This window comes from Neodiprion virginianus, chromosome 4 (genome assembly GCF_021901495.1).
Source record: "Neodiprion virginianus isolate iyNeoVirg1 chromosome 4, iyNeoVirg1.1, whole genome shotgun sequence".
NCBI classification, from domain to species: domain Eukaryota; kingdom Metazoa; phylum Arthropoda; class Insecta; order Hymenoptera; family Diprionidae; genus Neodiprion; species Neodiprion virginianus.
In genome coordinates this window covers 18,510,443-18,534,423 of record NC_060880.1, presented here as the reverse complement: position 1 = coordinate 18,534,423, position 23,981 = coordinate 18,510,443, and the positions used below count along the sequence as shown (strand labels likewise).

General features: G+C 38.0%; 1 protein-coding gene and 1 long non-coding RNA gene across 4 annotated transcripts in view; one reads left to right on the top strand and one right to left on the bottom strand.

Moving 5' to 3' along the window:
- Positions 1-13,346, top strand: part of LOC124302949 (uncharacterized) — a 35,355-nt gene extending 22,009 nt beyond the window's left edge. For both annotated transcript variants that reach the window (XR_006907793.1, XR_006907792.1), the window contains exon 5: positions 12,528-13,346. This is a non-coding gene — a long non-coding RNA (uncharacterized LOC124302949). The remainder of the gene's footprint in view (positions 1-12,527) is intronic.
- LOC124302923 (unconventional myosin-IXb) overlaps positions 1-22,233 on the bottom strand; it is a 49,249-nt gene extending 27,016 nt beyond the window's left edge. The window contains exons 1-2 of one of the 2 annotated variants that reach the window (XM_046759515.1): positions 21,776-22,233; positions 7,030-7,576 (exon numbers count right to left, since the gene is read on the bottom strand). In XM_046759515.1, coding sequence (XP_046615471.1) covers positions 7,030-7,450 — 421 coding nt within the window. In that variant the 5' untranslated portion in view covers positions 7,451-7,576; positions 21,776-22,233. Of the gene's footprint in view, positions 1-7,029; positions 7,577-8,649; positions 8,697-21,775 lie in introns of those variants that run through there. The other variant, XM_046759514.1, reaches the window with a different exon arrangement.
- Between the last annotated feature and the right edge of the window lie 1,748 nt (positions 22,234-23,981).

The following is a 23,981-nucleotide window of genomic DNA, read 5'->3' as shown; positions in this document are numbered from 1 at the left end:
TATTCTTTTTTTTTTTGTTCCAAATGAATCCCGTATGAGTTGGCAGATTTTCATGACTATGAAGTGTTCGTTAATTAACACAGGGGAAATTATTTATTAAACCGTGTGATAATCAAATTAATATGTATTTTTTGCATCGACTGATTGTGAGAAGCGAAAACAAAAGTTTCAGTGACGGTGTATACCAAATTGAGTTGGAAACAATATGAGCAATAAATGAATAATTTATCAAACAAGACACACGTTTGACGATTCAGAATCGTAGAATAATATTTAGTTGATTTTCAAATTTAGTGATAGTGGATTGTTTCCAGTCATGGTTTGTGATTTTGTCATTTTCTTTTCTGCCTCAGGGAAATATCGTTTCGGTTTTAACTAAACTAAATCAGTTTTAGTTTCACTGGTAAAACTCTCACGAGATCATTTTCTCCGTTCGACACTTTTTCGTCTCAGCTGCATGTTTAAAACATACTTTAAATAAAGTAAAGAAGCTTGGTGGGATAAAAAAAAAAAAAACAATCGGTATATTTTCCTTTGCCGGTTTACTTTTAAAGCTTGAAGAAGTTTATACCCTTAAAATTTTGTTTTTTCGTGTAGAACTCTGCTTCAACTTTCCAGACACAGAGTGAAAAAAAATTATCTAAGAAAAAGTGAAATAAAGAGAGCAAAGATAAACTGAGGTTTTCCTATAATATGTATATATGTACAAGGTTTTTGCGAATAAGTTGCTTCGAAGTTTAACGAACGTTAAAGGGAAAGCGGAAGCTTTTTGCAAAAAAAGATGAATACATTTTTCTCGCACGCAGACGACGAGAGAGAGAGAGAGAGAGAGATAGAGGAAAAACAGAACTGAATTGCAGAAATTATACCGGCAAACGAGCATACACAACAAAGCCCACATAACCCGGCGGTTTGTATTGTAGATTTGGCGGGGAATATACGCAAAGCGCGGCGGCGAATTCGCAATTCAAAAATTATATTTTCCGTTCGATGAATAATTTAATATATCCCCGTTTGTTATGCAAATACATATAGTCCTCCAGTTTGCGTGGTGGTTTGTAATTTGAAAACGTGCGAGCGGTACGCTACCATATTGCATGATTGATCGTCCTTCGGTTACCCGAAATCATTTTTCCTACACCCCTCAGACTCTACAGTTATACCGAGCTATTTACGTGGCACGTGTCGTTTCATTCTCCCATTCATTGTGCTGACGTTGTTTCTAGAAAAAAAAAGAAATTTTGCGACTAATACGCATTCTAATCAATTTCAAATCCAAAGTTACCGATCATTTTAATTTTATTTTTCATGATATTTTTTTTATCACTGCAGCTAGAGAACAGATTCGATCGAGTATTTAAAAAATGTATTCCTCTTCCCTGATTTTATTCTCTCAATTATAATGTTCTTATTTTTTAAATTAAATTTTAACCCAATTGCATGTTTCTGTGGTTGAATTTCAATTAGCAATACGCGATTGCGTGATACAAATTCGGCTATGAAGAATGAATGGGACACCTAGAAGATGGGTATTCGGATATTTCAATGAAAAATTCGAGACCACGATGATCAGTAGAGTAATAATTAGCGATACCGAATAAGATTAATACCTTGAACAGCCTTTAAAACGAGCTGTTTGTACAAGTTAACTAATCAGCTGAGAAAAACCATCTAAATCATCCCGACGTTTTTCGAGAAGACAAAACGTCTTCTCCAGAGTTTTTAGTCATTAATTAGTAAACGAGATGAATGGTAACATTGAAACAATCAGTATCAGGGTCAAATTCTCTCGACGACGTTTTCCGTATTTCCTTAATTAACCGTTTTTCAAATACCTACCAAACCTCCGGCCATTCGGTGGCGTACGAAAAACGTTGACGCAATAAGAGAGAAACGGTCGCGCAGAAGAGTGTGAAAATAAAGACCAATCATTTGCGAATAAATACATGTGCACGCATATACATGTAATTACACCCGTGTTCACGAACATGTCTATATACCTACGTATCCGCAGAGTTTCGACAGGTTTGAGCGTGGAGAGCGAGGAGAGGGAGAAAAAGAGAGAGAGAGAGAGAGAGAGAGAGAGAGAGAGAGAGAGAGAGAGAGAGAGAGAGAGAGAGAGAGAGAGAGGAGGCAGAGATACCCTTCACAAATTCGCAGTATGCAAATGTATGTAAAGCGGTTGGATACCGTGTTATCCACGGCAGGGAACATAGGGGTTCGGGGGAAGAGGGTCCAAGAATAGTGCCGAAGGTTTGTTCGTAAACAGGGCGCGCAGTATTTCAGCGCTGGTTATACAAGGTATAAAATTATCATAGTAGATACCTAATTGTTAATTACACTGGCATTGTTAGCGCGGAGAACAATCGCGAGGAGAAGAAGGGCGGGGAGTAGCAGAGTAATTGCTACATATACACAGCTTCAAACTCTGCAATTTTCTTACTCATTCTTCGAGACTGATTAGAGAATTAGATAATACCGGGACTGATTGCATAATTCTACTTCGCTGGCTTGGCGCCCCGGGATGAATTGCTGGATGAAGAAGCGAGAGGAGGAAAGAGGGACGGGGAAGGTGTCGAAGAAAATCAAAATATTAGATAAAAAAAAAAAATACAGGCGTACGAAATTTTGCGAATAACTTGAAATAAACTGAATTCACGTTGGAATCGCAGACGTAACTTGGCGAGTCGAAATAAATTCAAGAAGTTCTCTCACGGTCTTGTATAATAGAAAAATTTGAAAACGATTCAAAGATTTGGCTTAGAAGGCTGTACTGTACATTCAAAGAAGTAGTCGAACGAAATTGATAAAAAATAAATAAAAAATTGGTACGAAAAAATCGAACGACAATGGCACCATTCTTAAATTAACAATGACCAAATTTCTCATATGTTTGAACCTGCGTTTCTATTTTTTCTCTCTAGTGGTAAGAGATTCTTTAAATCAAGTACAACTTGAGTTCAACTTTCCGTACCTTGATTTTATTATTTCTCTGTATGACTGATTTTTCCTATGAACCAAACCACTTGTGCATCCTGTAATTTTAGTTATAACTAATTGTGAGAAAACCGGCTAGCAACACGACATATTCGAAAAGTAATGTAATCATTCCACAACATTTTCTAAACAATGTTACAGAATGAAATTATGTGATCCAAAGCATTGTTTTGAATGTACAGAAAACTCAGGAAGAAGTTTACTATTTGAAGAGGTTGGTTGGTCAAATATCCGGTCTTTTGCATAATTTTGTCGTGAAACATTCCTGCACTGACAAGGAGTAAGCCGCGAAGACTTCTTTGGAAATAGATGAATATAACATACTGAGATTATTAACAAAGGCTTATCTAACGCAATGATTTGATTTGAGTCACTTAAAAATTGTTAAAAATCGGGCAGATTCGTTCAATTTTACTCGACGATGACTGATGTTTTTCAGAAAGCCATTTACTACAAAGCCAAATAAACAGATTTTCAATTTTTTATTCCTCACTGGTCAATAAAATATCGTCAGTTCTGAATCATAATTAATACCGGTGCAATGCTATAAAATTAAACATCCAACGATGTGGAGATGATAATAAAAAAAAATGTTTCAGCGAACTTATAGAAAATATTCCTCTGATCAAAATGAACCACCCTAAACTAAATCAATCGAATCTACTAATTTTCAACGATCATTCTAAAGCAATTTAAATCGAATCAACCCTATAACCAAAATTTTGTTATTCATCTCTTTCTTTTTCGCTTGAGCGTATTTAAAAAAAAAAAATGTTCTCCGCTAACGGGCATATTAATTTATCGAACAGTCAATGTACGTACGAGTACCTGCCCCATAATATAATTAATAAAAGGTATTGCAAATTGATCAACCAACATCCTCAAACCGAGGGCTCAAAGCGTTGAAAAATGCATAATTGGCCTTCGAGGAAAAGAATGTATATGTATATAGATCCCGTTCTTGAATATATTCCCCTTTTTTATTTATTTCCGTTTTTGCCCCTACCATCTTTTATAAATTTTATTTAATTTTTTGTTTTTTTAACAAAAAAGTTTTTATTTTTTGTGCACGAATCATCCCTCGTTCCGCTAGCGAACGACACGCTCACCGCACACGTCCTTACGCCGCATGGAGAAAGAGAGAGAGAGAGAGAGAGGTGAGAGGGGAGGAGAGGGGGATGACGGCGCGGCTGCAAGGTGTACATACGTGCAAAAGTGATTTATGCGTTCACGCGTGTTTCGACGAATGTTTTTCACCTGGTGAACTGCTGCCATGCGCCGATGCAGTTGGCAGCTCGTTCTGACCACCTTTTTACTCCCGCACTCTACAGACGCTACGGAGTACTAATGAGTAATGGGCTCATTGTCAGGCCTCTCACCAGGCTCTGCGACCGCTTCACACTTCCCTCCACAAATATTATGCAATCGAATAAGAAAGAATCGATTAACAGTAGTTAGCTGGTAGGAACGGTGATTAAATTGTACGGATGAAAAAAATTTTCTACAAAATCATTGCCAAGTATAACTTTCAAGAGTTGTGCTTTAACTCAAAAACGAACTTTCTTGATATCACAAAATTACGTTGCAATATACTTTTAAAATATCTACCTAAGGTAAAAGCTGATCAACAGAAATTTTTTGAACTAATTTTCTCCATCTTCGTGTTTCATGGATTAAACCGGTATATTTACTTTAATTAACGAACAAATTTCATTTATACTCGGAAAATTTTTCTCCATTACATACCAAAACTTCGTAATGATATTGAAACAACGAATCAACAGAAATTTTACAAAGAGTTTTTGATAATCTTTAACAGGAGCAAATCAATATGAATTCTTTGCCTGACAAACTAATTTTATTTCTACACAAACAAAATTTACCTTTCTCGAATCAATTTTTTTATCCATTCGTGTAACTCGAATAAATATTTCTTCTTAAAGTGGCGAACATTGGAAAAAATGTATGCGTACCTAGTTATTTCAACAATTTGTACGTAAAGCTTGGGTTTTTGTGTGTTCGTGTATGAAACGTTTTATGGAATGGCGTTCAACCCCCGTTGCACAGCTGACGTAATTTGTCTTCATCTTCAGGTTATGGTTCATTCCGCCTCCATGGAGGCTCGAGTTGTTAGCGCGTGATTAGATTTTCTTCGGTTTAAAACGCGTAATTCACGCAACAACGTCAGCTGTTTTGAAATATCGGTGAAAATCCTGCACGGTTATTTGTTGCGAATGATTCAAGGATCGTTCATAAAACGCTAGGTTAATATGTTCGAAACTGTTTCCAACAAAAGTAAAGAATATCTTTCAAACACGGAGTTCGATATTTGAAACAATTGAAAAAAAAAGCTTGAATTTTCCATACATGCAATCGTCAATTTTATGTACGCGTGTAGTATTTATATATATATTTTTTTCTCATTGAAGAATCAAGTTCAGCGGTAAAAAGCTCCAGAATGTAATTATCGGACTCTGTCCGAAGCATCGAGGATTAAATAAACATCGTTCTGATTTCGTACGCGTGTTATAATATCGCGGGAAGATACATGTTCTAGGAATTGGCCAGAAGAAGCACAAATGTCAGGTTGAAAAGACGGCCGCTTACAGAAGTGCGGAATAGCAATAGTGGATAAAAGTAACGAAGCGTCGAGATAAAAAGGTGAAGAACGAACTGAAAGGTTTTCGAGACGGCAAAAAGGAGAGATCGCATCACCCTTTTCAGCCCCGTCTCTTATTTCTATCGCAATCTTCCATCCTTACGCCCGCATCAGATCCGTTGCCGGCAACCGAATACTTTTCATAAAGGTAATTCGTTATTTCCGTAATTACGAGGCATGCAACCTGCATGGCAGGACGTCATGCTGCCGCTATTATCGTGTCTATCGTCGTTAATTAAGTTTCTGTTGATTTATTGTACGACGCTCGGTCTCTTTTACAAAAAGCTCTTCCTAGTCTCCCGATCAGCGGCCGCAATGATGCACCGCTCTGATTATTCCGTCCAGAGATCCGGCAACGATCCGCCTATAGATACGTAGTTATATCGCTCGCTCGCTGTGAACTTTGCTATCGATTTTTCTGTCTGCAATTCAAGCATAGGTACGTGTCCACACTACTGCGAATAAAAAAAAGAGAATTTATCTCATCGTTTTATTGTCACAAAACTTACTCGCAGTATATTCTACATTCATTGTACTACTAAGAAACGGACAGGGAGGAAAATGTGTAAAAAGACCCTACTTGAATGTTGTAATTACTTTGTAATTGGAAGAAAATTGATAGCAGTTACACTGGAGCTGTAGAAAAAAAAAAGATGACAAGTTTATGTACTTCCACGAAGGAAAACTGCGACGGTCTGTATTTGTTGGAATATTCCTTGAAGAGAAATTGATTGTTAGGGGTTTATCGGTAGAGGTGATAAAAAAGTTTCAGTTGGAGTACGGAGTATAAAGGTAAAAATAAAATTGAACAATTTTTTGCAGCGTCTCGTTAATACGTTAAAAACCATGTTCTTACCTTACCTTGGTGGAGAAATATTTTATTTACTGTACAGTTATACTACGGCAGTTACAGTACAATGAGTATTGTTACAAAAACGTTTTTAACGTTATTGAAATGACCACGAAAATGTGTTGGAAATAATATTTTCATTCGATTATAGGTGTTAACATTTTATCGTAACTGTAGCACTTTACTAATATTTTCGTAGTTAAATTTAATTATTGCAATAGTTGGAGAAAAATATAATTGCATTTTGTATTTTGTAATTGAGATGAAATAAGATACAAATTAGACCGCGTTCTGTAATTACAAAAAAAAAAAAATACAAATCAAACGCAATTTGCAATGTAAATGTAATCAATTCCAAATCGCGTAACGACTAAACACTTTTCTCAGCGTTTTCAGCGCACCGGATGCAGTGCCGCGTTATAGAGAAAACTAATATCGTAAATCCGCGCGTGTCGGTATTTGAAAAAAGCATAAAAAAAAAGTAAAAACAAGACAAAAGCATTAAAATCCCGGTTCAACTCACCGGAGGTGTGTTTGGAGGACGCGGTCGATCTCTGGAGCAGCCAGGATTGGAGGGCGAGTCGCTCTCTGTGCCGGCAGAAGAATTCGGGCCGGATGTTGTGGCGCTTGAGGAAGTCGTCGCACCGCTTCAGATCCGCGAGAGCTCTCGCGGCGTCGACGACGTCGTCGTTATCCTCGAGGGAATCGGCGTTCCCATTGCTGGCCGAGGAGCTTCGCCTCGAAGCTGAACGCTCCTCGTAAGTCTCGTCCGGCAGAAGCATCATCCCCGAGTTGATGATCCCGTTGAAACCGACCCTCGAACGATCGACTTGGTGCCCCGCAGTTGACGCCTGCAGCATGTCATGCAGGAGCACAAAGTGTTTCAGCATCGCATCGCTTCGCTTTATTCCATTGCGGGCGCCTCGGTCGCGTCCAAAGCACATATCGCGTCCGGTGAAGTGTGCCGCTACACCCAGGTGATCGTGCAATCTCCCGATGGATGACCCAGCCTCCCAACTTCCGAGTCTTTTGATCCGCCGGACGTCCTAAGGAGCAGCATCATTGTTGTACTGGAGATAAAATTTTTATGGGTTTTTTTGCAGGATTTTGGAAATTTATATTACACTGAGAGAAATTTTTGATTCCGGTTACCCGATCGGTTCTTAACTATTTTTACTTTTTACCACAATCGAAAAATATAGTTCTAGGTAGAAAATGAAAATTAGTTTTCTAGCTGTTACCGGAAAGTCTGGTATCCGTTACTATTCTTTCTCGTTACGATCACCGTTACTATATTTTTTTGTAACTGATGCGAAAATTTAACGCTTTTGCAACAATAAATTGACGTCAAAGCCTTGTTTAACTAAAGAAGTAGAGTAAACTGAACAAACTGATTTTCGTTGCGATTACCAAAAAAGTACCTCGTTTTCCGCAATTCCAACAATATTCAAACAGTTTTTTCAACGATTCCTGTTTTACTGAACTTTTCTAGTTACTGTAACAAATGAGATTTTTCTCAGTGTAGGAATCTAGAGTGATTCTATTCTCGATCGAAAGAAATTTTGTAGTGTTTTTTTTTTTCAAACTGTTATGTTGGTTCAATGGATTTTTATGGGGATGTTGTGGGATTGTATGGGAATTTCATGGAATTTTTAAATTGCCATGAGCTTCCGATTACTTCCGGGTGAAAAATGTGTTACATAAGGTGACCGAGATTAATACCCCGTGTAAAAATAATCTATACAAAAGTAACCCGTCATAAATAACCCCAAAAAAATAACCCATAACAATAGTAAACATAATCCATAGCAAAAAAATTAACGTTAAATTAAATGAAATTAAATTAAATTTGAAATGTGATATAAACAATCAGTACAAATAATAATTATCAATAATATTTGATGTTCATGGCCTTTTATTTACGATTATAGAATGGATTATTTTTGTCGTGGATTAATTAATTTGATCCTGAGTTGTTTTTGTCACGGGTTATTTTACTTCAAGTTTCTTTAGTTCGGGTCATTATTTCTTAGGTATTTGGTCCTAGTACCAATCTATGATATGCTCCTAAAGCCCTAAGCTCCTAAGTTTCTCTCAATGGTCTGTTGTTCAAATGCTCGAGTTGAAAAAAGTTTGGCCTAACCTGTACGTTCATCGGGATGGAAATACGGCGGTATAAGTTATTGCCTTCTCTGGGCACAATATTCCAGGAACTTCGTATATGCGGAGCTAAAACTAGTACACATTAATTAACAATAACATGGTACGTGGGAGACGCAGCGATTTTTCGTTAAAACATATTTCGCAACAAGGTCGACGGGATCGGCTTACTGTTACCAGACACGCGAACCGGAGTAATTAATAGTCTCAGTAGCCAATAACGTTCATTGTTGCCGATGCGTGCTGAGAGAAAGCAGAAAAAAAATGATTTTACGTTCTGCACTATAAAAACGATGTCTGTGGAAATTTGGTTTGATTTTGGTAATTTTTACTAGCAATCGAGAAGATTTCGTTTTTCGATAAATTGAACTTCTATGGGGTTTTTTTTGAATTTTCATGGGGTTTTAAGAATTCTTATGGAGTTCTTATGGGAATTTTATGGGGTTTCGAAAATTTTTATGGGTATGTGACTTCTGCAATGCGTGACATCCTTATGGTATCGAAATTTAAAAATCGGAATTTTACAATGCCAATGTGAAACAAATAAGAAAAGTTTTTAAATCGTTCTTGCTAATCCAAGGATAATATCCGGCTCTGCGCTTTTGCACAGGGATCGTAATGAGAGCGCGGACGTGAGTCGAGTTAGACAAAAGGATATATCTTTTGAATGAGCTGCTGGGAAGCGAGGGACGCCACCCACGGTGAATTACAATTGGTGATATCCTTGCTGACCGCGTACGTTAGCGTTGGTAGTGCATCACGACTCTGTTCAAGTAAGAAACGGTAGCTCGATCACGAGTCGAGAGTACAGCTATGCGATATCTGCACGTCTCAGCTGCTGCACGAAGTCGCCAAGAAATATCTCTTCGTGTTTGGACGATTTTTTAACGAGTCTAATTCCGGACACAATTATACTATGCGCGAGTATGCGAGTAAAAAAATTCGCAAACGCAGCCTTTAACTATGTTCTCAACCTCTGAGTTGACAGATAAATTTATGATGCGTACGAATTTCGCGAGAATGAAAAATAAGTCGTGAGATTAAAGTTCGTGAAAAGTTAAAAAAAATTATCGCGAATAACCAAATCAGATATTTTCTACAAGTTGTTCAAACGCGGAACATCCGTTTATTTTGTATGTTCGAAAATTTATAGAAAGAAGAATTGGCAAATTTGGATAGAGACAAATGTCAGAAATTATACTGAAATACGAAAAGTATGGAAAAATTCAACTGTGTGTGTCTGCTCTGTATTTTTTTGCCAGTAAAAAATAGAAAAAATCTCTAAGCAAAGTTTTTTTTATCTAGCGTGCACAAAAGTTTTTCGCCAGTATCAAAAAACGCGCACTCCGCACAACCGGCGTGAAGCTGGGACGCCGTTTCAGTCCCTTGAGGCGGATCCTCTTCTTCTTGGCTTGGTAATGAATATCATTCAACCAATGGAACACCTACTTCCTACATTTTGAGAAATTGGAAAATGTACGAGGTTAGGCGGCGTGGCGTCTCGGATGAATGAATGCAGTTTATCGACCGTGAAAGCGTCTAACTGCACCGCACCGGATTACGTGTTTTTGCAAAGTACGGTTTGTTAGTTGAAAATAAACATTTACATTGCATTAACCGTCCAACTACGACAAATACCGTTGACACGGTTATTCTGCAATTTCTTATAACTAATTTCCACTGACCGTTTCTAAAATTATTTTTGATCAGAGCCCATTTCTGTTAAAAATTTGCGATCAATCGATCAATCGTAGACTTTGATAAATTGTTTACCGAATCGATTCGAATTTTTTCGACCTTGATTTTAACACGTCAATTCTTCGTTGCTTATTTCAGAGTTGTCTAAACAAATACCGTGCGTTTATCTCGTAAGAATTCTAGTCTACTTATCGATTTTTATTCTACACACCTGATACTGAAAACTTTCCGTTCTGGTAACTTTTTAGAATGTTACGAGATAATTTCAGATATAAATTTTTGATCAGACCTTGGGCAAAATCATGTACGGTTGATTAAAAATTGTTAATGCCACAAATTGCTGACTGCAAGTCACCGATAAGAATGCCAGAAATTCGTGTTTCATTTGCGGGCGCGAGTCAACGATTAACAGCTGCGAATATCGGCGAATCCTAAGCATTGCAAAGCCGTGTTTTGCCGATTTCCACGCGCTGCAATATCGCAGGTGTGCATGGAACACAACGGATGTAAACCTCGTGTAGAAAATGTGCAACATTTCGAGTAACACTTAGGCGCCCTCTCGGTTCCCATGCATGTTATGGATTACACTATTCTTTACCTCGTACGTTCACGAGTACGAAGCCAGCCTGTGATTAGGCCCGGGGCCTTAAACGCCCACAACCCGAACCCCCGAGCGGCCAGGCTCGAAACAGTCTTCCTGAGCGCGGTTCGTTCGTGAGAAGAAATTGGCTGAGAAATCAGATGGAATCGCAGCCAAGAAAGCGCTGCTGCTGCTGCTGCACGACGTAATTTTTTTTTTTCAGCTGTAACTGTCCAAAAATTTACCATCGTTTCGGTTATTATATTTCTCCGCACGTTGCTCTACGAATTTCGAGACTGATCCGTATGAAAAAATGAAAAAAAATTCTAAAATTCCAAGTCGCGGATATAAGCTCTACAATTTCTTTTGTTTTCTTTCTTCGGTTTTAGAAATTTTTTTTAACACTAGTCATCTCCTAGGTGTTTAACGAACATTTATGCATGAAAAATTCAACAACTTTCTGTCGATGAAAATGGAGCGACAAATTGACTCGAGGAAGTTTTAAAATTTTGTGTATAAAAAAAGCGAACAAGTTCCAACGAAATTTGAGGCGGGGATTTTTTTTCATAGCAAGGAAAAAATAACAGAGGATATAATGGTTCACAATAAAGTATGAAATAGGGGTCTGACTGGTAATAGTGGGTGTAGCAGAGGGGGCCCTGGAGATTATCACGATGTGCTGATGTTCGAAGCTATTACTTATCTCCGAGGCACTTGAGCCCCACCTCCACACCCACCGCCGCCTCAACGCCACCGTCACGGCTTGATTCTTATAGATGAGCCATCAACCCCGATTTGTCCGTTTACGTCCGAACGGTTCGTCTCGCCTCATTCAAACTACGACAGTTTTAGATTAAAATCAATATCGGCTATCGGAGCCGATTTTGTCGCGGTGAAGAGTTCTGGATCAAAGATGCCGATATCGTTTGATCAGAATTGCGTAAAAGAAACTGAAAATTATGGAACTGGGATTTTTAGCGGTGAAGCTAAAGTCGATACTTTGTAGAACGGAATTCATAAGTAGTGAAAATTTTGGGTAATTTTGGAAAAATTTCCATAGAATTATGGGGCCGGAGAAATTTGCTATGTTTAGTCGAAGTATAATTATCAGGATCGTGAAGTACTGCAATCACCCTGACAAAAACTGTTGATAAACGAACTCCATCGTTGGTCGAAATTTGGAAACAAATATTTTTTACCTCGTTGATGAATATTGTCTGGCTTAAGCTAAGAGAAAAAATCACCGCAAACATACCAGCAAATTTCTTCGATCTTAAGGAGTGAAAAGTCGGAGAAGAAAAAAAAATGATTAAACTTCCAAAAAATTGAGATAAAATACTCGAATAAATCACACGGAGTGTAATGAGCATCATACAATGATTGAAAAAATATCAATAATTAAAGGAACTTGAGTTAAGGTTATGAAACTTTACGAGGAAACGAGAAAAAGCTTCTTTAACAACGGAACGATAAATTTTGAATTGTACCTAGTCCCAAATAAACTGATTCATAAATTGACGAAATTTTACCGTCAACTTGTTATTATAAAAACTAATATTTTTGATTTCTTCGTTTTCTTACAGACAATTTTGGGATCATTTTCAACGAAGAGGAAAGAAACTCTTCAAATTCATCTCTACAAGCTCGAATCGCATCGTTGAATCGTTTGTTCCGTTAGGACTTTTGGAACGTTGAGCGATACTTGGGAGCATCCGGAGTTGGAGAGCAGGAAGCGAGGCTGGAGTGACGGAAAAAGTGACGGCACGCGAGCGAGAGATATAAATATTCACCGTTCCATTCTCACCCAGCTATAGCTCCGAGTTTTCGTTGCAGTGGTCCTTTTGCAGGATTGCACGGGGTGAGCTCGGTGCTTCGGACGGGATTTACATTTGTTCCGGGAGACTCGTGCAGAGTGTCCTGATACGTCCTAGACGAAGTGGCAAGTAACACTCCTCTATCCGCAGTCCGGACGAGGAAGAAAACGCGTAAACACGAACAACCGCAAAAAAGCTTAATTAAAATACCAGGAATGAAGGAATCGTGTTGCAGCCGTTAATAATTCCGCTACTCAGATTTCTCACTTGCAGCTGATGGAATTGTGTATCCGTTGGTTTCAATTTAAATTCACCCTCGACAAATATCCCAGGCAAACTTTATTTCAATCGAATTGTCAATTCTGTTGCTGTTTTTGTGACGTATAAGTTCGTAATCAAATTTTTTTTTTCCTTTTTTTTTTTTTTGTTTTTTTTTTCGAGCTTGTAAAGATAATTGCGAACGATTGTTAAATACGAGGATGACACAACGGATAGAATAAATCATCGATACGACGGTTGCATAAATCAAAAAATAGTAATTTATCCGTTCTCAGTTTTGGTTTCATCATTATGTTACATGTTACACATAATAAAACTTTACTTTATTACGAATAGTAGGTGCTTAAAATGAAACGTGTACTTTTTGCTTTTGAAAGAATTTATGTGTAAGAATCCTGAAGGGTGGTTTCGAACCGTAAATCAGTCACCGGGTTCCGGGTTGCAATCAATGAAAACATGGAAAAGGGAAAAAGGAGGAAAAAATTGCTCCAGTTCCCGTTTTTCTCCTTTCACCGAAAAGCTTCGGAAAATCTGATACGCGCTTGTGCTTGAACGGCCTTTCTTTCAATACATCGCGATCGCGTGTCCTGCGGTGCAGCTTATAACCCTGACCTCTGATCCTTCAGGCCTGAACGCCGTGTGTAGCATATAATTACGGGGTCAGGCCAGACCGACGAGCAACAAGCCCGAATCTCTCTCCGCCTTCCATGCGAGGAAAACACCAAGAATCGCCTCCCTATAACGCCCCATCTTCCCATGAGTGGGTATTTTGGATACGGATTGTTGTGGATGTGAAGTTGCACATACGCGTTGGATTCGTTCCGACGTGAGTAAAAAAGTGTGTCAAATAATGAAAAATGTTGTAGAATTTCTTTTAATTCACCAGGAGGATGAATGGAAAATTTACCCCTGTCATAGATATTCTAATATACAGGTTTTAGCCTCTCGCTGAGTGAGCGACCTCTCAATTCAAGCGCTTACAAAACTGTATCGAATTAAACATGTGATGATTTTATGCAAGGTTTGTCATGCGAAGAAGAGATGAAAAAATAACGCATTCATCTATCACGCCGGCTTGTTGACTTTTTTTGTTCTCGCGTGTGCTTCTCGATACGAACGTTGTTGTTACGAGGAGCCCGAACACGTGAAATTCACTCACACCGAGATCTTAATTGATGGATAAGAAAGGAGTTTAGAAAAAAATCTAGACGCCAAGATTAATTCATCAATCAAATTTGGTTAAGCCATTCGTCGTCGACGAGTGGTAATCATATGTATTTCTTTCTCGGTAATTTTTTTCTTTTACAATTTTTTGTTCGTATTCAGTCTCGTTTCAATATTCTTGTATCATCGACTTCTAGAATTATTTCACAGGCTGTTGAAACTCAACTCCCATTTGAATATTATAGCTGCGCATTATATGATAGGTAATAAAATTATCACGACTAATTAAATTATCAAAGATATTCACAAAAATTTATAAAAAAAAGTGGGGTTAATGAATTATACATGCAAATTTATTGGACACATGAAGTTTTTTTTTTACGTTGGCAATAAATTTAATCGGTGATATCAGAAAATTTTTCCAAGATAAATATTAATTTTTCTCAGGTATTATGTTCGTTTCATTTCAAGACGTATGTAATATTTATCTTCATGGTTGACTGAATCGAAATCATTGATTTAAAATCTCTGCAAAATAGGTTCGTTGATTTTGATTCAAGTATAATACGTATAATATATATTACTCTGAAACGAAACATTTGTAATATATGATCTATACAAATTGAACATTGATTTGTTTCATTCACTTTGTCGTTTGATTTACCAAGTCAGTTCGAATAATTGAGTTTAGTTAAGTTCGTTGAAAAAATCGTGTTAATTAGAATGAGTGAAGTAAAAAAAAAAAAAAAATTTTAAAAACATGCGTGAAAAGGATCGTTGACAAGCAGACGCCCGTATCGTTTGACCGTTACATTGAATTGGCTCTCGAATGATAGCCGAGAAGTTGTCCGTGTTCGGCACACGGATATTTGCATTCTACTAGGAACGATCTGAGATTGACGATTAGCCGGTATATAAAGTTAAGTCGGGCGCGTAGACCGTTTGCAAACCTACCTTTGCACACACACGCGCGCATTTTATGCATGGATATAATCCGCCTGCCTGCTCGCTTTTATCAAAGTTCTATCTACGCGAGGGGTCCAAGCGACTTGAGAGTAAAGTCTGGACACTGTGCAGCTAACAAGTATAAGTCAGGCTGCAGGTGCATATTCCTTCCCAGGCTGTGCACATCGTGTTTTAAAAGCGAGGCGCTTACCATTCATTAGATAGATTGCCGGAGAGTAATAAATAAATGAGAATTGCGACTGAGAGGTCGATCAACCTGAATTCGATTAAAAGAAACGGTTCATCTTTGACGTGAGGCAAAATAAAGAGAGCAGAGATAAAAATTTTCGACCGTTGACAATTTTTAACCAATTATTATACTACTGTGTAAAACGCATGTTTATTTTTCTTTCTTTAGCAAACGAGTCAATGGTACGGTTTATTTCACATTCAATGATTGCCTGAGAGATCTTCGTTAACATGACAATTATACGTTTATGAATTTACGAGACAACCTTCCTTGAATTGGATTATAGAGAATTATAGTGAAGATTATTACGAAATAAGATTCGAAGTAGCGAAAATCATTCGAATTCACCGTCGAATTGTCGATTATTTCTGACAAGCGTGTTTAAACAGAACCAGATTGTTTGTTCGAAAAGACTTGAGTCGAGTAAATGATCATTCTTAAGACGATGCTACAGTCAATTCTTATCAACTGAGTAAAATATCAGTTTTACTACTATCGAAGCCAACATGCAATGTCGAAAAAAATTATGGAAAAACTTTTTATTTCATGTAAGAATAACTCGAGGAAATGCATCTCTGCAATAACTGGTAATTCAATTATTGCAATACATTTTTCGGCATCGTTGTTGCGTAAGAAAAAATTCATTTTGGACATTTGTATTCGGCTGCATTGCATGTAGAATTACGCCAACTGCGGTATTTTCACATCAGCGATACGCACGTTTTGATAAAACACAAAATGAGTGTAATTTTACTCGGTCGGTAAAAACTGACTGTATCACCCTCTTAATTCAACGAACTACATTTGTATTCACTTTAAATGGATGAAAAGCTGAGTAATTAGAGTGTACCGATGAAAATTCGACTCGTTTTAGATTGAACTTGACAAGATTGAAAGCATTCCAACTGAAACAAGGAATTAGGAAACTCGCTGCAACCGAAGCGGGCAGTTAAGCGGTCCTAACGTTAACACAGTCTCGGTAGCCGCAGCATCCATGCTGTGAGAGTATAACATTCAAGGTTAACATAGAGCGGGTCACCGCCATTCCATTGTATTGTAATACAGTTTAAACGCGTAATAGGGCATGCTTACAAGCATTTTCTGCATACCGGGTGTCCCGCTGCGCTTGACCCGATGTTTAACAAACATCTCGAGAGAATGAATTTTTCCACCGAAGGGTTGCGAATTCGACGCGAAATTCCCGCAAGTCCAATTTTTCTCATTTCACGCAATTGATTTATTATTTATCTGTTTTTATTGCCGTCGGACAAACAGCTGATAATTATATACAGAAATCAGGATCGCAGGTTCGGATTCAGAATTTTTATTGTTATTTTTTTTTTCTTTATTTTTTGTTCATTTTAAACGGCTGGCGCAGTGGGGTCGAGAAAACGAGAAATTCAGAAGAGAGCATTCTCCTGTCTCTCCCGCTGTATTCATTTCACCTCGTTAACCGCATGAAAAATACATAAGTCGTATTAACATTTTTTTATATTCACTTTTTTCGAGGCACCGATCGAGGGTGTGCACGTATAAAGTAGGTGAATAATCGTTTGCGAGTATATACGTGGTCCGTAAGGTACGTGATTGTAATAAAGTCGATTTATTTTACTCTCAGGTAAAGTGACACGTAAATGATTTATGCCTCAAAAGAATTTCACACGAATATTCGATGATTTACCACAAGAGAATAACGACAATTTTCATACCGAGATATCCAAGTATTTCACATACGTGTACGGTTTGAAAAAAATTAAAATTAATTGGTTAAATTAACAGACTTGAGTATTAATTCGATCAATAGTTATTATCTTATGTCAGGGATAAATGGTATTACGGCATTAGCTTATACTCAATCAATTATCCTGGTAAGAAAAAAAAAATTATTCATGTACGTAACGATCTGATAGTGAAAATATGTGAAAGTTGTAGTTCGTAAAAATTCGCTAATTTCTGTTGAACATATTTTTCGGTAATACGTGGGTTAGGAAAAGTTTCATCGATGAGGTGACGAACGCGTAATAATTTCAACAAGTTTTCCTTCCCAGAATAATAAAAACAAGGAAATAAAGAGAAAAGCAAATAAATATTTAATTATATTTAACTATTATGATATATATATATGATATCTAAAATTGAGAGGACCTAATATCTTCGTAATATCATTCAGTTGAGGTTTAAGAATGAGGCGAGCGAGTTTCGGCGCCCGCTGATTTTTAAATTATTAAAAAACGAGGACGAGGAGCGGAGTGTAAAACAACCGTCCGTTATTCCTAAACGATTGCGCACGGATTACGTGCTCTTCTGAACCGCGTTGTTAGAGGCGGAGGCGGGCAGGAATTATGCATGCCCACCTTACCTCAAAGCTCAGAATTTGAATACGAATGCCCCGCAGACTTGAAAAGAGGTTAAAATGAATTGTACCAATGGCTTTGGTTTCTCTTCTTTTCTTCTCATATCTCGGCTTAACCCTGTTTCACGGCTAGCACAACGCCTGCATCAACTTTTACCATTATTTTCTACAATGTTATACTAACTGCACCTGCGTCGTGACGTGAAATTTTTCATTTTCGACGTTATACGTCCGTGTAAACTTCACCAGAAGGTGAGCCCAAATTTTCTCAACCTTTTTTAACGAGCAGATATCGACAATAACGTAGCAAAGTTGAATTCTCAGCGGGAAAATTTATTCGTTCGAATAAACGTCGATGAAAACAAGGTTCAAAATTTTTTTTTAGCATGGGAAAAAATGTGTACTTCAATAAAACCGATTGTTATTTAAGTTTTTGATAATTAACCAACGATACAATTTCCACCATGCAACTTTTGTTTTTCGAAACGCCGAAAGAAATAATATTTCGGCTTCGGGCAGCGTAAGCAGCTCCCTTGAAACTAGATTTATGAACGACACGAAGAGACAGATTTATGTACGGTGATCTATTGGTACATGGAATTTGTTACGGTCTCTGTGTAAGAATATCTCTCAAACATGATCTCAGGAACGGTTTACTCTCTTCTTTTTTTTTCCATCTCCGTCGATGATCGCGGAGCGCTCAACAAACAAGCTGGCGAACAAAAAATACACACCCGAATTCTATTCGTGGACCAATTAGAACGACAAGGTATACTCGAAACCCAAAGATTTTCATCTGGAAACAGGTAGTTCTTATTTTCTTAGGCGGAGGTTGGTTGGCCAAATATCGATAACTTATATTAATTTTCGTTGCGAAATAGTCCTGCGTTAAATATTTATCGAATTATTATATTCGTAATTTAATAATAATGATTTCTTGGAGAATACAAGAAAAAAAAAAGTACTGAAAAAAATTATGTACAGACGCTTATAGATATCCACGTTTCATTTGAAAACACTTCAAAATTGTTCAGAATCTGTCTTACAACGTTACACCAATATTGTTTATAATCGACAAAAGGCAATATTCAATGGACTGCTAAATATGAAATAAAATCTGCTTCGGTGACTTTGTAAAAAATAGTCTTCCGAATAAAATAAGCCATTTTATATACAAACATAAAGTGAAATCGAACAAATCTAAGTAATCTGAAGTGATTTGAAATCAGGCAGTGACATCTGAGATTTTGTTTATTAATTTCAGTATTTTATATTTTTATGTTATTGCAGAGATCTTCGTAGCTTACGAATATAATAATTTAATAAATACCCAATGTATGACTATCCTGGAATGAAAGTAATAAGAAGTATCAATGTTTTTGGCGAACCAATCTCCTCGAGAACTTTCGGAAGCTAATCGTTCGCAAGACGATCGAATTCAAAACTTGACTTACCGCAATGGAAAAAGTTGATTCAGTGTTTTCAAATACTTTTCGCTTCGAAGCGAGATTATTAGTATTGTTTGTGTTTATTATTTTTACAATTCTACGATGACTAATTCCGTTATACCATGTACCTTAAGTCAATATCCGTTGTTCGAGAAATGTCGACTCCATATGGCCGGTGACATCTTCTGACGCGAATAGATTGAAGGTTCCTTTTGTATCGACCGAGCAGCACGTGCGAGCTTATTTCGCGGGGGTTGAAATTGGCTGAAACCCCCTGATGAGGCAAAGACGAGCACCTGCGCTGCCGTTATCAATAATCATCGTTAACCTCGACGACAGTGGGCGTATTTATACCGTGAACATGATCGTTTCATCTCTGAGCCGATGATCGAAGATAGCGGGGGATTAATAACTCAATTCTCATATGTATCTCATCTCGTAGATGGATATATAGCTCGGTAGAAGGGTGAACGGTTGTTATACGCATAGATTAATATTAAGCAGGGATCGACAGGATTTTTTTCAGTCTATTCGAGTATACGTGCATCTGTATATTATACATAACAAACGCGTGGGTCGGTGACTAATTAAAATTAAACCCAGCCAGCGAGACAATTAATTAGAAGCAAAAGATTGGGCGTTTCGGTTGCACTCGACACATACGCGATGATCGATCTTGTATCGCACGAGGTTACCGGAAGTATCGTGTAAAAATAGTTTAGGTCCACAAAAAAGCGTCGGATATGACTTCTGTGTTGAAGTTCCATCGTTCCATCGATCTTCAATTAGACCAATTCCCGCTGAGCTTACGATTCGTGAAATATCTAGTTTCTGGTTCAGCGTATGGCCGCCAAATGTCACTCAGCTCTCAACTTACTCACTAAAAGAGGAATTAGTCTCTCAAATCACTCTGAATTCTGACTAACTATGATCTGACGTCAAATATCACGAATTATTCTCACGTATCACAGTGAAATGAATTTGTACGAGAAGCACAAATATTTTCATTTTATTCTGTCCAATTTTACAATACCAGAGGCTCTTGCAATTGACAAAAAAATTGTTCGGTATCAAAATCAACTATAATTTAACGACACGCAGATACGCAGCTTTAGAAAAAAAAAAAAAAAAATAACAAATTATCTGACAATGCAATCGTTCTGTGAAGCTATCAATGACTTCTAATATCCAAGTTTCGTAGATTTTTGAACTGTTTTTCTGCATCAAGGAAATATCCTTCGTATAAAATTCAACTTAATTACATTCATTTGAATAAACTTCTGAGACTTTATTTGACTGTGTTTTTTTTCATTTTTTTTTCTCTCTCTTTTAGATTGAACAAGGAATCGGTTAGGACTTGGTTTAGCAAAGGTGAGCTTTCTAATGAAGATGATGATAGTATGAAATACACCCTGGGCAGCGTAGACTTGTTGAGGTTTGCACGAACTGGCGATAGTCGAGCATTGTAATAGACCAATTGAAGGTATAATTTTCGAATGAACCGTTTAATTGAATCGCGAGATGAAGTTCACCGTGGTGGCAATGCGAGCCGGATACATAAAAAGGAGAGTTTGAACCCGCTGTCCGGACCACAGAATCGCGTAACGTTGTATGCCGTATTAGACATACTCCATACATGTAGAGGCAACGCGTAAGTAGCAGCATTGCATTACACCGTTACACATGAGTTTATTGGTAAAGTCATTTGCAATTAACTTTCAGAGCGCGAAATCCCTCGGACAATTATCACGCCGTCCTTCTGCAGCAGGCCTGGATTCTCGATCCATTGAACACAGCGCCGTGTGGATATTGTTATTTTCAATTATTTTTACAATCGATACCACTTCACTGAGAGAAATTTCGGATCTTTATAGTCACTCAGAAATTACCGTGAAACAAGTGTCGTTACAATAACAGTCAAATATTGGTGCAATTACAAGGAAATTTGATATTTAACCGAACTAAACTGTTTAGTGTTATTATAATTGTCGATAACAGATTTTCTCATTACAGCTACAAAACTTGTCTCGATTTTATACTCTAAGCAATGTTTTTCAGTTATGGTGAAAAATGAAAACAATCATTTTACAACTTTATCGTGACTATAATGTAGGGAAATTTTTCCTATTGGAGATGATAAAAAAATTAAAATGGCCAGTTTCATTGGCCAGATACTTCTTACTACAAATCATATATTAGACCATGAACGAAAGTTCTACAGTTGATGATAAGTTACGGCGGTTAGTGATATTGATCACAGATATTTTGTATCTTCAGTTGGTACGGATATTTCTTATTGCACCCTTACGAATAATACCAGCGGCATGAGGATTCGTTCCAAAGCGTTTCGTAACCATTCGAGCTTTGACGGGTTTGCCATATACTCTTTGGTAGGATTTCCGCTCTTCAAATGATACCGCGACTTGACCAGAACTGGTGCGAAACGAATCCTATACTATATTTCAATATTAATGTCTGATTTTGTTAATCGGTAATTATTCTCCAATAACTGGACAAGCAAAATTTACCGATCACGACAAAAGCTTTCAGTATCCTCATTTTGACAAACGACACTCACCTCGGACCGGGGTTAATCCTTAAAAAACGTCGTTTCCAACAAGCATCGCCAAGTTTTCGTGACAGTATCTCTCATCGATCGATCTATCACACGTATAAACGGATCGATCATCACTCCACGTTTCTGTCACAGTCCACAAATCAGTATCACTCGGGAAAACAAACATTGATCACCGGCGTCCGTGTAGTTCAGTCCGTTTACCGCGTAGTAATAAAGTCAACCAAAAACCTTGAGTAACTTTTTTTCTCAAATATTCGGTGTCTAAAAAAAAATCCGGAAAAGACGATCCGACGGTCCGATTTTTGGTCGGTAAAGCGATCCTCCGGGAAATTCGTCGAGTCGTTCAGGGTGGGTGGAATCAAAGAGGGTCGAAGGGTGCGCGGATACTCGGAAGTCCTGACGGTCAGGTGACAGTGCGAAGCACGCTTCGAGGTTCCGGAGGAACGGCTGAGAGGACTTCTCGGTGAACGATGCGCCCGGCGCGGCTCGCGGTCCTCTCACTGAGAAGGCCGCGCTGCTGGGCCCGTCGCCTCGACGGGGCCCGAGAAAGAGGAGACCGGGATATCACGTGTCCGTCCTCTTTACGTTGTATGCACGTCGTTCCTACGCGAGTCGTCGTACCGCGTCCGTATTCCACTCCAGTCCGCGTGTCTCCGGCACCGATTTTCGCGACTTGATATCCGCCCCCCTTTACTCCACCAGTTGCGACATCCCGAAATCCTCAGGCTGCCGCCTGTCCTCCGCAATGCGGGCATGACAACCTTACCACCGATACCTTCGTGGCCTCTGTCACTGTCACGCGATACGACCTCCTGGAGGGGCTTTGGCTCCTCGACGAAGCAACGCGATACGACGCCGATCTTCAACCCCCTCGCGAAGCGAGACGCGGGGATGAACACATCGGGGATATCGTTGAGGAAATTAATCATTCGCTGCAACTGCAAGTTTCAGTGACGACTGAGGGACGGTTATGAAGAACGCGAAGCGCTTCTGTTTTTCATGGTTTCGTGTAAAATCGTTATCGGTATAACAACGTTTCGAATGTCGTTTTCCGAAACTAGATTTTCTGGTTACTGCTACGGTGAATCTGTTTTTTTTTTTTAACTCACTGCATTTTACCAGTTATATAGGGTATCGTCGTCAAATTATCGCGATAATTGGAAAAAAATATAGTTCGAGTGATCTGCACGATCAAAACTGACGGTATCTATCACATACTAGATATTCTAGTTACGGTTGGAAAACTCATTTTAATACCGTATCTGGAATTGTATTTTTTGTAAATGTTAAAAAATGACAATGATGAGGGACTGCATGGTATTCAAAATTAGTAATTTATCTAGGTATGAATAACTGGGAAGATCACTCTGCTGTTTTTGCAAAGTATTTGCTACTTGAGTGAAGATATTGCTTTTATCAGCAAAAATTCTTGCTGAGACTGTATATTATCACTAAAACTTTATTGAACGGTGACATCAATATCTAAAGTACTCGCAACTCTCGATTGGGGTTATAAAGAATTTTCTTCTTCACACTTGGAAGTTGTTTATTAAAATTTACTTTTGATTCTTCTTCTTGTGCATGGATAGAAATTACAGACGAAGAACACTTACAAGTCATATCCCTGTTCCCGAAAATTTTTGAGCCATTTTTTTTTACCTGGTCTATAATCAGCCGAATTCAATTCATTTTTTTTTTTTTTTTTTTGACACTCGCAATTTTTCCCTCCAGCTTCAAAAATCAGGACCTGAAGATACTTAACGGAAAATCAATCTCCTTCGAAAAGAATATCCTTTTCGTACAGACGTCTCACTCCTTGTTAATAGATTCGCCATTGTCAATTTCGATGTGCCGGGGAAATAGATCAAGTTTTCTGTCCGATTCAAATGAAAATGTTTGATATCTCTCGTCGATGAAGTGAAAACCATAAACGGTTTTGAACTCACAAGGCCTGAGCCATAGACTTTTCAGAATTATCCGCGAATCGCCAACAACATAATTTAGCAGCTATGGGAGAGTAATGGTACTTCCTCCTGGTAACCCAGGATGTACAGAATATTATGATGAAATACCGGGAATTTCTGAGTCAGCATCCCCCCTAATGAACCGTTTAAAACGGAGAGTTGTAACCCTGCGCATAGTTGTGCAACTGAATAGTAAAACCAGTACGTGTACATGGAAGAAAGATCGGAAACAATTCGGAACG